General features: G+C 28.5%; 1 protein-coding gene across 1 annotated transcript; it reads right to left on the bottom strand.

Moving 5' to 3' along the window:
• Positions 1-6,402: 6,402 nt before the first annotated feature.
• Positions 6,403-7,476, bottom strand: LOC108771076 (putative odorant receptor 71a). The gene is made up of 4 exons (XM_018522972.1): positions 7,456-7,476; positions 7,173-7,315; positions 6,589-6,721; positions 6,403-6,492 (listed from the first exon to the last, which is right to left on the bottom strand). The coding sequence occupies exons 1-4, from the start codon at positions 7,474-7,476 to the stop codon at positions 6,403-6,405; spliced, it is 387 nt and encodes a 128-aa protein (XP_018378474.1).
• Between the last annotated feature and the right edge of the window lie 5,341 nt (positions 7,477-12,817).

The following is a 12,817-nucleotide window of genomic DNA, read 5'->3' as shown; positions in this document are numbered from 1 at the left end:
ACAATATATACAATTAAGCGCACAACGTTAAGTCTTGAAATTCTATGCATTTTGGATATTTATGAAATCATGCATCTTTCAAAAATTATAACTGAAAAATAAAAATTTGACCAATTTCCAAGATTTAATTTTATTCCTTGAGCATGTTTGGTTACTGATAAAAAAATCTTTTTTACCCACCAAGTTTCATTAAATAATACTTAGAAGCCTTTCCCTTTATATAAGGAAGGCTTTTGTTTTGAGGTCCTTTAATGTTCTTGACTTTAACATATATTGTTAAGGTCATAAACCTGAGTAACAATCAAAAGATTTAAATTATCGCTTATTATTTATTAAAAAGTTATTGACAAATATAATAAATCATACAAATGTATGTTGATTACTATCAAATTTGAATTATTTCAGAGAATTTATAAATAAGAGTATCTGTTTTATATGAAGTGTTGTAGATAATAGTATTAGAAATGTGTATTTGTTTGATGGTAAAAAGTCTCTTAGTCACGCTTTGCGTGATAGCTTTTAACTTTCCCTTCCTAAATAATTATATATCTCGATTTTCCCTTCGAATTGCCGTCACCCTTATAATATTGCCACCATTACATAAAATTATAGTGTAAGAATAAAAAGGTAGCATTTTGATATCGATGCCATGTGCATCGTCAAAAAAAGGGGTAAACTTAAGTTTATAATAAGGTATAAAAATGTCATTTCAAGAGACGTAGACGTTGAAAAGCAGCGTTAGCTGGTCACATGGTCTCAATTTAATGCTATAGCATCTAAAGCTAAAAATATTTATCTAACTTTTAGTATCAGATCGCTCAATTCGAGATGGTTGCTTTTGCCTACAAATCGATTGCCTACAGTACCTTTTGCCTACATCACTTTTACCTACAGTTCGATTACTTACATGTATTATTGCCTACAGCTCGATTGCCTACATGCGCTTTTGCGCACAAATAAAAATTTTAGAAACGGGGTTACCTTTGCCTACATGTACTATTGCCTACATGTACTATTGCCTACAGTTCGATTGCCTACATGCGCTTTTGCACACAAATAAAAATTTTAGAAACGGAGTTACTTTTGCCTACATGTAGGTACTATTGCCTACAGCTCGATTGCCTACAGCTCGATTGCCTACAGCTCGATTGCCTACATGCGCTTTTGCACACAAATAAAAATTTTAGAAACGGAGTTATTTTTGCCTACATGTAGTATTACCTACATGTACTATTGCCTACAGCTCGATTGCCTACAGCTCGATAGAACTAAAGTAGCTTTGCACACAAATAAAAATTTTAGAAACGGAGTTACTTTTGCCTACATGTAGTATTACCTACATGTACTATTGCCTACAGTTCGATTGCCTACAGCTCGATTGCCTACATGCGCTTTTGCGCATAAATAAAAATTTTAGAAACGGAGTTACATTTGTCTATATGTATTATTAACTACAAATATCATTGCCTATAGATCGTTTTCCTACGCGGGCACTTTTGCACAAACATAAAATTAAGGTTAAGTTAAGTAAGAAAAATAATTTGCATTTTGATAGCAGAAATTTGTGTTTTAAAGCAGAGAATTTGTTTTAAAATAAAGAACTTGTGTATCTAAAGCAGAAAATTTGTGTTTTAAAGCAGAATTTATGTTTTTAAAGCAGAGAATAGTACATGTAGGCAATCGAGCTGTATTAGGCAATAATACATGTAGACAATCGAGCTGTAGGCAATAATGTATATAGGCAATCGATCTGTAGGTAATACATGTAAAAATGTGACATTTCGTCTCTGAAAATTTTGTGTGCGCAAAAGTGCTTGTAGGCAATAATACATGTAGGCAATAGTACATGTAGGCAAAAATAACTCCGTTTCTAACATTTTTATTTGTGCGCAAAAGAGCATGTAGGCAATCGAGCTGTAGGCAATCAAGCTGTAGGCAATAGTACATGTAGGCAAAAGTAACTCCGTTTCTAAAATTTTTATTTGTGTGCAAAAGCGCATGTAGGCAATCGAGTTGTAGGCAATCGAACTGTAGGTAATAGTACATGTAGGCAATAGTACATGTAGGCAAAAGTAACCCCGTTTCTAAAATTTTTATTTGTGCGCAAAAGCGCGCATGTAGGCAATCAAGCTGTAGGCAATAATACATGTAGGCAATTGAACTGTAGGTAAAAGTGATGTAGGCAAAAGGTACTGTAGGCGATCGATTTGTAGGCAAACGGGATCCCCCCGCTCAATTCTTTTAGATTGAACGTTACATATGTGACGCTACATTCTTTTCATGCATTTTCACTGTCTAGCGTCAATTTTGATCACAAATAACCTATTTTAAAGCTACAAATGAGTATATCGAGCATTAGCATGAAAAAACACCTTAAAAGTATAAAATATTGCAATAATCATTCTGATATTTTGTTGTTTATGATATGTACTTGTGATAAATGTATTTTAATCTATATTAGTGAATTGTCTCATAATTGGTGATATAGTTCTCATGTTCACAAGCCACAGCTTCATTATATTGATTAGAATCAGATTTGCTGTCTATTTTAAACGCACGGAATATAACATGGTGAGATAAGACAGTGTTAAACTCGCCATCTAAAAGACATAATTGTAACATAGTATTAAAATCTAATAAACATTTAATTATTTCAGTTGTTTTTGTATGGTTATATTATTCGCGCATTAATCATGTTATATTCATAATCTTCTAATTAATTATTCAAATTTATAACGACAGAAAAATATATCGTTACCGATGCAAAACTTTCCAGCGACGCCATAATTACACCACCGATATTGAGCACATAACCTTTTACTGTTCTTTGTAGTATAAATATGAAAAGTTTTTGGATATGCACGGGTGCTGCATACCATGGTATATCGTACCTATGTAATTGCAAAGAAAATGTGACCTGTTTTTCTTTCTTTTTATTAAGATTCTTATTAAATATGTAACACTATTTGTGTTTTAATAAGTAAATAACGTATCATGGATTAATTCTAAAAACTTACACTTTATCAAACATAAGAATACTACGATCTGTTAGTTTTTGTCCAAAATAATTGACGAAAAACAAAAAAGCATACTGGCCTCCACTAAAAGAGCCAGATGCTATTAATTCCGCAAAATCATTCATTGCTAAAATAGCCTCGATTAACTAAAAACATAGTATTTTTAACTAATTTTCAAAATTTTTTATAATTAAAAAATATTTTATTGTTACAACAGAAAGAATAGAACATATAAAACAGGACTAAGAATATTTATCTTAAAAAATAACTCACACGGAACATGTTAATAGTTATTGCAATTAATCCAAGTACGAGCATAATAAAATAAGTTACCTTGAATGTGGACGTCAGGTAGTCTAAAAATCTTTAACAGTGAAAAATTGCATGAATTAAATATGTATAATATCTAAGTTAACGCATTAATTTTTTTTCACATTGAAAATATATGTAAATCATTTTTTAGTAAAAAAATTAAGATATTTTGCATCTTTTTTTCATAATTGATATACTCACTCAACTGTTCTTGTATGGACATTTATGACTTTTACAATTCTGGCGTGAATTATGGCATATTTTTCATTTGTATTTACTGAAAACATTCCGTCATCGAAAACATGTTTCAAACGATAGCTATAAATATAGATTCATATTATTTTTGGGTAAATAAGATATAATATATCAAAATCTCTCTCTCTTTCTCTCTCAATCCATTAAATACAATTATCATGTATTTGAGTGTAACAGTTATACATATCTCTTTTTCTATAATTTATGTCATAATTTACTTTGTTTCTGCCATGGCTATGCCGTGTTTTGTAACAATAATAATTAGGGATGCACTGAATATCCGGAAAATCTCCAGTATTTGGTAATATCCGATATCTTTACTATTTGGTCGGATGGCCCGATATCATTAATATCCGGCAATATATGTATATCTGATTGAAATTTTATATTGAAAGTTTGCGTTATTGATGCATAATTTTATTCTTTTCAGCTGAACTTTTTGCATAGTTCTTTTGTATTTTTCTTTCCACGTTGGAAAAATAAAGGAAATTATTATCGCTATTTTTCCCTTGCTTTTTTTTAGAATTTTGGGGAATTTGTACTGGATATCTCGGAAAATATCCAAGATCCAGCCAGATAATTGCTCTACCGGATATTAGATATTCGGTATCATATTCTTTTCGGATATCCAATATCTGGTATCCGGTAATTTTATGATTCAGTGTATCCCTAATAATAATGCTAAATTCATTGCTAAATTCATAGAATTATGTGATGAAGTAAAAAGAAAGAATATATTAATATCTTATATATTTTATATAAAATGACAAGAAAATATTCAAAATGCGTTATTATTTCCAAAAATTTGCAGTATCTCACCTAGTCACTTCAAACAGTCCACAAGCATGTAGAATATATAACATATTTAATGATGAAGTTGCAACTATTGCTATTACGCCTAGCACAATTGATAATGATTGATGCACCAGAATAGAATAAAAATATTTCTGTTCATCGAGAATACAATATTCTGCTAAGAGAGGTAATTTCCTCGAACGAGATTCATTTAAGGGATAGACAAAATCAAGAAAACTCGGCAAATAAAAACCCAAAATAAAGCTAAACAGAAGTGGCAAGAGAAAAGCTAAAACAACATCATACTATTACATATCAGAAATGGATTACAAAGCAGTTTTCGTTATTTCCGTGTTCATATGTTTGTAATTTAATGAAAGTGGTAAAATTTCTGATATCCTACCGAAGAAAACTATTGTGTATCGCATTCCGAGTATAGCATGATAGCGTATAACTTTACATTCTGTTTCATCTTTTAATGTATTCCAATCATATTGAATTCTATTCATCATACTTTTTATCTAATAATGTTAGTGATAATTATATATATATAAACGTTAACGCCAATATTATATTTAAATCTTAATAATACATTTTTTATAATTAAGTAGAATAAGTTAATAATCTAAATTAAATTGTTCATACACGTACTCTATCAATCTTAATAATAAAGTTAAGAAAGTTTATAACATAGATGAGACAAGGAATAGTATACGTTAGACTATACAGAAAACCGTCAAGATCGTGAACCATGCTTTGCAATTTGATGAGCTGCAGAAAAAGTTTTATTATATTTACAAAAATGCTTTTTTTTAAAGAAAGATGTTAAAGATATTAAATTACCGTTGCAGTTATCTAATTCTGTTATTTTTATACATATTAGTTAAAGTTAATTAGAATTTTTCTGATATTTATAGAAATGATTCATAGATGTAAAAATAAATGAAGGATATAATATGAGCATTATAAAATAAATATTAAAATTAAACTAAATAAAATTATAATTTAATGTAAATATAAGAAATATTAGTATATGTACGCATAAAAGAAATACTAATTTTATATTAAATAAATACATGAAAAAAATTACCTGAGTAATACTAGTAGATATAAGGACAAAAATCGTAAATGCTCTATAAATATATATATACATAGCATTATTATAAGGCCATAATCCTGTCATTTCTAGAAAGAAGCGATTGATTCTATAGTAACGCTGACCGTTAAAGTTCATTTCACTTCAAAAGCTTCACTATATTTGTCACGAGTATATCGAAAAAGCTCATTTTTTTCCGACAATATTTATTATTGATGATCACAATCATAATTTTATCGCAAATTTTATAATTTTATTTAGGAGATCGTGGTAAAAAAAATACGACGATCAAGGTAAATTAAATAAAGTACGTGATGGAAAACAAATATTCGCCGCTTTCATCATTTATTCATACATATCTTACGCACGCGCGATTGTCACTATTCCGATGAATATGACCCACGTTAGTGAGTCTTTATTTTCACACAAGTTGTTGAATCGTGAAGACGATATTAAGTTTTATATGTTACATATTTAGTGCTTCAGCATATATTATATTAAAAAAAATATTAGAAGGTAAAGGAAAAAGAAAATATTATATTAAAAAGTTGTTTATAGTATACATATATATAATTGACTACATAATTGATACACAATAAGTCACATGCCACAAAAAGTATCTTATTTATTGTTAATTATAGTACATATTTATTTAGTCAATTTAAATTAGAAAATTAATATTATAATTATACATCGATATATATACGATATTGTTAATGATAAAAAAGACAGAGAGGTAAAAAATAAAATATGTTTTAATTCTCTAAAAATATGTTTTAATTTATGACATAATAGTAAAAATTGCAAAAAGTGAAAAATGTATTTTATTGTTGTTTCAAAATTTATTTTAATAAATATCCAGAGAAATATATGTAGTAGAGAAATATATGTACTGATTGCATTTAAAAAACCTGCGATTTGAATTTTTTAAACATGACTATTATGCTTTTCATGGCTTTCTTTGTGTACTCCCATGGATTGAAGGACCATAACGTAGGATATAGACATACTCATAAGCTGAATATAATAAATATTAAAAATCATTTTTTCTTTTATAAGATTAATCAAAGGAAATTGCTCATAATTCCTTATGCCCATAATTTCTTATAGTACCTTAGCGAAACCTTCTAATGACGCATCAAATAAACCTCCAGCCGTTAAAGCACTCTTCCTGTAACTTCTTTGCATTATAAATAGTATCAGTTTTTGCATACATAATGGCGCAGCATACCAGTGTGCATTATATCTGTTAATACATATACAGATTCACATGTATAGAAATTAATAATGATAAATATATATTTAATTAAATGAAGTGATTAAATAATCAAATAAATTTTTTCATTCTTATTAAATTTTGAAAATTGTAGGTCATGACAAAAGTTCGTAGCGATACTTCATTTGTATCATGTCTACATATTTTTTAAAAAATTTAGCCATTATATCATTCGATAAAGCAATCTTACATTTAAAAAAATGATTTTGTAGTTTAAAAAAGCTACAAATAACTCAAAAAATTTTAAGTTATTTAACTTAAAAAATAACTTAAAAAATTTTAAGCTTTCACTAGATATATTCAAAAAATGAAAAATTGTGTATTCTTAATTATTCACATATTACAGCGAGTATTAGAACCATCAAAATTGTATTATAAATGTATCAAAAATATAAAATTAAAAAATGTATTTAATACTTACGTTGCTTGACAAATGCTAATGCTGCTATCTATGACGTCTTGTCCAACATAATTTCCCAGAAATACATAATATAACTCTACCGATATAAAGGTACCGGATATCAATAAGTCCATTTTTTCCAGGGATATTACTGCATTATAAAACTTGAATCGAACGTTGTTTATTAATTATCTTATTTAATATACCTTTTGTAGTTATATACCTTTGTATATCATAATAATTAACCTTTTTTGAATAAATGATATTGTGTTCTTTTTTTCGCAATAATTGCATTTACGCTTACATTAATGAAAGAGACACTCATCAAAGCCACAGCAAGTCCTAATAACACGAAATACAATGTCGCAAAACTGTTCGTCAAAATACTGGCCAAACTTCAACAACAAAATGTGTATTTTTATTAATTCATTGCAATAATATTTAAGCCTTTGTACTTAGCCTTTTCTGCGAGGATTTTTAGACGCATCTAAAGTTGTAAGAAAAATAGTAATTTTTATTAGATTTAGATTTGTTTTTATTAAATTTGTTTATAAAACAACACTAAAAAAAAAGTTTGGTAATAACTACCAAATGTTTAGTGAAATAATGCCAATTAAATGTTTAGTTATAACTAAATATTTTTAAAGGTAAAATTATGTTTAGTTATATTAATCAAACATTTATAATTGGCATTATTTTACTAAACATTTGATAGCTATTACTAAACTCTTTTCTAAGCAAAGTTACTTTTTACATGAATATAAAATAATGTTTACAATATACCGCGACAATAATTTTTGTTTGCTGAATTGCCCAGGCAAAATAGGCTTCGAGTGTAAAGGAACGATATACACTAATACTAACTCTATAGCTCTGCAATGAATATATACAGCCTGAATTAATCTGTTGTAAAGTATATATTGTTTAATATCCTTTGGCATTTGTTGTATATTTTCATTAAATATGTTTTCTATTCGATAGCTATGAAAATACGACATTACTAAACTTATTACAATATTAGCATTTTTAAGTAAATCAATGAAATCAACAATCGTGATAATTAAAATCACTATTGTTTTTACCTGGCGATTTTAAACATGGCGCATGTGTGCAGTGAGTATGCTATGTGTAATGATGCGCTAGACAATATTGTCATACTACCAGCATACAAAGCTACGGTAATATGTGTCAAAATAGCGATAAGGTATGTTTCTTCATCAACAAAGTATTCCACTAAAATTAATGTTTGTCGCGGCCGCGATTCATTCATTGGTACGATCACATTGAGTATATGGGGTAAACAAATTATTACTAGGAATCCCAATGAACTGCTAATAATCAAAACTGAAGCAAGCGAATTATGCCACGTATTTGACGTATTATAAAAAGCAATGTATATTTTCATATGTTATAAATAAAAATACTAGTACGGAGAAAAAAATTATACGGTATATATTAATCTAATTACATTTGCATCTAAAAGTATGTTATAATTTAAAAAAATTTTATATAATTTTTATAAAAAAATGTAATTGAATATTTTAATGAAAATATGAATACAATCGTGTAATGCACATAAAAACAAATTACATAATTAATTATTATATAAGTATATTGTATAAATAAATTAATGTAAAAGAGTATATACTACAAAAAAGAATTACACGACTGATATTTAATTTTATATCTTACGTGTATAACCGATCGTAAATAATTTTGCATGGCTTGCGTATTTTCGTATCATTTCCAATTCCGTTTGAACTTTTAATATATTCCAATCATATCGAACTCTATCAAAGATATATTTAATCTGTGATATAAATAAAATATTTCATTCTGTACATTTTTTTGGTATTATTTCCTATTATATATACATATATATAACTATTTTTTATTATTTTTATATAGTCGTTACGTTAGCAGTTTTTAATGTCTTGTTTAACATACATATATATCGAATAATTATGTCATACACTAAGTATATATGTGGTATTACATATAATGAGCAATTAAAAACAATTTTTTTAATTTATAATAATTTTATAAAAACGAAGAATTCCAAATACACATTAAAAGTATATGAATACTTACATTATCGGTAAGTAGGAGACATGCGTTATATTTTATAATAAAAATACAAGTCAGAATGATAAACAATAAAGTTTTCAAGATATGATCCATGCTGTATTTTTTTATGAGAAATATATTGCACTGAAAGTAATAGTCTTAATTATCGTTGCAAAATTTGAGTAAACATAAGTTTATCCAATTACTTATATCTTATATTATAGGCAAGTTTTGTATTTAAATAAGTAACATGCATGTAGAGAGAGAGAGAAAGAAAAATCACTGAATACCTGACATATCAGAAAAGATATGAATAATGTTTGGAAAAAGATTATTTGAATTTTCTTCAAAGTTCGAGTTTGATAAGGCCACAGACCGAAACATAGCAGAAGAATTTTATTTAGCTTATAGTATCGTTCCCCAGCGAAGTCCATCTTCGGCGAAAGCTAAAATGTGTATGTCAGGAACAACGTCGCGAAACTGCGTTTCCCCCTCCATGTGTCAAACTTAGGTAAATTTTTCTTTCTCAAGCTAATAGCATAATTTTAAGGATGGCGATAAGTTCATCGTGGGATAAACAGCAGATGTAAGAAATTCATAAAGTATTAGCGGGGGGAGAGGATGGGTGTAAATAAGAAAAATTAATTTTTCTCGAGTTTCTTCCCCGACTATAGAATGAAAATAAGTTATTAATATAATATTATCAAAATTGACAATCCATCGTATATCTTTTCCTCGGAAGTACTTTTTTTGTTAATAAAATAAGTTATCAATGTTATTGCAAAGACTAGAAGTATTACCGATAGCATAGACCATTTTATTTTGATACGAGTCAACTTTGTCATAGTGTCGCATATCATAACAATGTCTTAGCAATATCTATGTATACATGCACAAAATAGTAACATTTTTCATATTTTGTGTCTATTAATTCGAATAAAAAGAAATCGGATTTGATAGTGCAGTAATATAACAAACATTTTGCGAAAGTGTAGAAAATGCAGATTATGATATCATGACATAATTCCTCGTTCATGGATAAAGAAAGAAGACATAAACTGTTCTAATTACCTTTTCATGAAATTTCGTATGTTCAACAATACATGTACCGTCCTCTATCTCGCTAGACATTGCATTTTTGTTATTCTCTTAATTTTAATTTGTAAAACTTGTTCATGTAATATTTGTAACTTAATCATTAATCCATTTATCCATTTATCAAACACAAATATTTCTAATAATATCGTTGGTTTTAAAATCGTGATCTGAATAAATAATATAAAAGCACATGTAATATTTTGCATATATGTACGTAATATATTAAAAGATATATATTTTTATGTATCTTATATACATGTATAGTATGGTGCCCGTGCGTTCCGTGAATAATGATTCGGGCCTTAGTCACGCCGACAATAATTTATCGTTAAGGAGTTTGATATAAATACGAAGATTGCTCCCTCTTGACGATGATTGTTTGATTTTGATTTCGGTGCTCAGTTTTTGACACAGAATTAATTCTGTAAAACATTCATATCAAATTCTCACCTAAAGAAATTATATTAACCTATGTCTCTATTTTTGTGAATGCTATGAGGTGTGTAAAAGCTTATCGAGTTTATGCGATATTTGCGAGTGTGCAACGAGCGGAGCTAAGGCCCGAACCATTCGATTTTTACAGGACGTAAAAGCATAACATTATACATGTATATAAAATTACGTATTGTGTATGAATTGTATAATAAAAATACGCACTAAAGCCTATATACATATATAAAAACTTTTTTAAAACTTGTAATTATATAACCATATAAGATATTTAATACATAATACAATATAATATAACATTAAATAACATGTAATAAATAAGTTGAAAGAAGAATTATTCTTATGTCTAAGACAATTAACATCAAATTACCTGAATTATTCTTTTGTGCAAGATAATTATATATAATATTAAATTACCTGAATAAATATTTTCATTTGATAATGTTAAAATAATTTGTATAAGATTCTACAGTAAAACTGCAGAAAAGGGGAGCACCCGTCGACGTATGATGTCAAGATCATCACCCTGAGTAACCTCCAACAAGTTTTAACCGTCGCTCGCTGTCCGTTAAAAAGTATTGTAATTAACAAAAAAAGTTTAAAAAATAATGAAAAAATAACGGCTAAATATAAATAGGCGTTAGGAGTCAACGCTGAATATTATATTACGCTATGTTAACTAATACCTATTGATACATATATCACAAATTCAATTTTGTACGTTTCAGTTAAAAAATAATGTCTCATTTCTATAACGAAAGTTGTAAACCTATATAGAATCTCGCTTTGTGTTGAAAAGTGTATGTGTGGATCCAGTGGTAGAGTGAAAGTCGTTTTGCATTAAAAAAGGGCCACCTCACACCAAAAAATAAGTTGGGTTATAGGATTAGGTTTTTTTTAACGCGAAACGACCCCACCTCCCTCTCTACTTGGAGGCGTACGACTTCCACGCGAAGCGACTTTCGAAATCGTGATCCTGAGTGATTTCTAACAGGACTTTGAAAGTTGCTTCATGTGGAAGTGCCCCCCCCCCGCCCCCCCAAGCAGAGGGGGAGGTGAGGTGGGAGTTGCTTTACGTGGAAAGTCATTACGTAAGCAAGGAGAAGGGTGTAGGATAGTTTCTAATATTATATATAGCAGAAATAAAACGTTATTTTTTCAAACTTTTTTTGTTAATAACTTTTTAACGAATAACGAGCGACGGCTAAAACTTGTTGGAGGTTACTCAGGGTGATGACTTTGACAATATATGTCAAAGCCAAGGTCGTCGGCGGGTGCTCCCCTTTTCTGCAGTTTTACCGATTCTACGAATATAAAAAACTTTTCTTGTGAGTAATTATTTCGAAATTATAGTATAAATTACTATACCGTAAAGTAAGATATTGACATGCTCGCAAGCTGCAAATTTACGTTTTAATTTAGATAAAATTTAAGATATAGTTATTACAAACTTAATTGTATTGATTACTGTAGAAAACCTTCTCAGCGAGACTACAAATATATCAAAAACGAAAGTAAAGTTTTTTGAAGTTCTCTGCATTATGAATAATAACAATTTTTGTGCACACGTACTGGTGCAGTATACCAGTAAGAATCATATCTACATAAAACAAAGAAAGTGAATGTTTTAATTATAAAATATTTTAAATGCTTGTGGCAGTATCATACTTTGACAAATATTAGTTTTTAAATATTTTTGAGTGTATATTTTTCAAATATATTATAAGGGTAAATGTCTTTTTGCTACTTACGTTACGTTAAATACCTCAATGTAGTGATCCGTAACTATTTGTCCACCATAATTTCCAAGATACATATAGCAAAATTGTGTGGCAACAAACGTAAAGGATGTAAACAGTTCAGTCATATTATGCATGGATAATGCGACGAAAACCTAGCTAGAATTATGTGTAACATGTAGATTTAAAAAGAGCCAAAAATATTTTTTGGTTAGTCGTAGAAATGAACCGAATAGCACATTTCAATTTGAGAAAATGACACTTAAAATATATTAAGAGCTAGCAGAACTACTCCCACACTGAGTAATATGA

Source organism: Trachymyrmex cornetzi, unplaced genomic scaffold (genome assembly GCF_001594075.2).
Source record: "Trachymyrmex cornetzi isolate Tcor2-1 unplaced genomic scaffold, Tcor1.1 scaffold1388, whole genome shotgun sequence".
NCBI lineage: Eukaryota > Metazoa > Arthropoda > Insecta > Hymenoptera > Formicidae > Trachymyrmex > Trachymyrmex cornetzi.
This window is presented reverse-complemented; position numbering and strand designations above follow the sequence as displayed.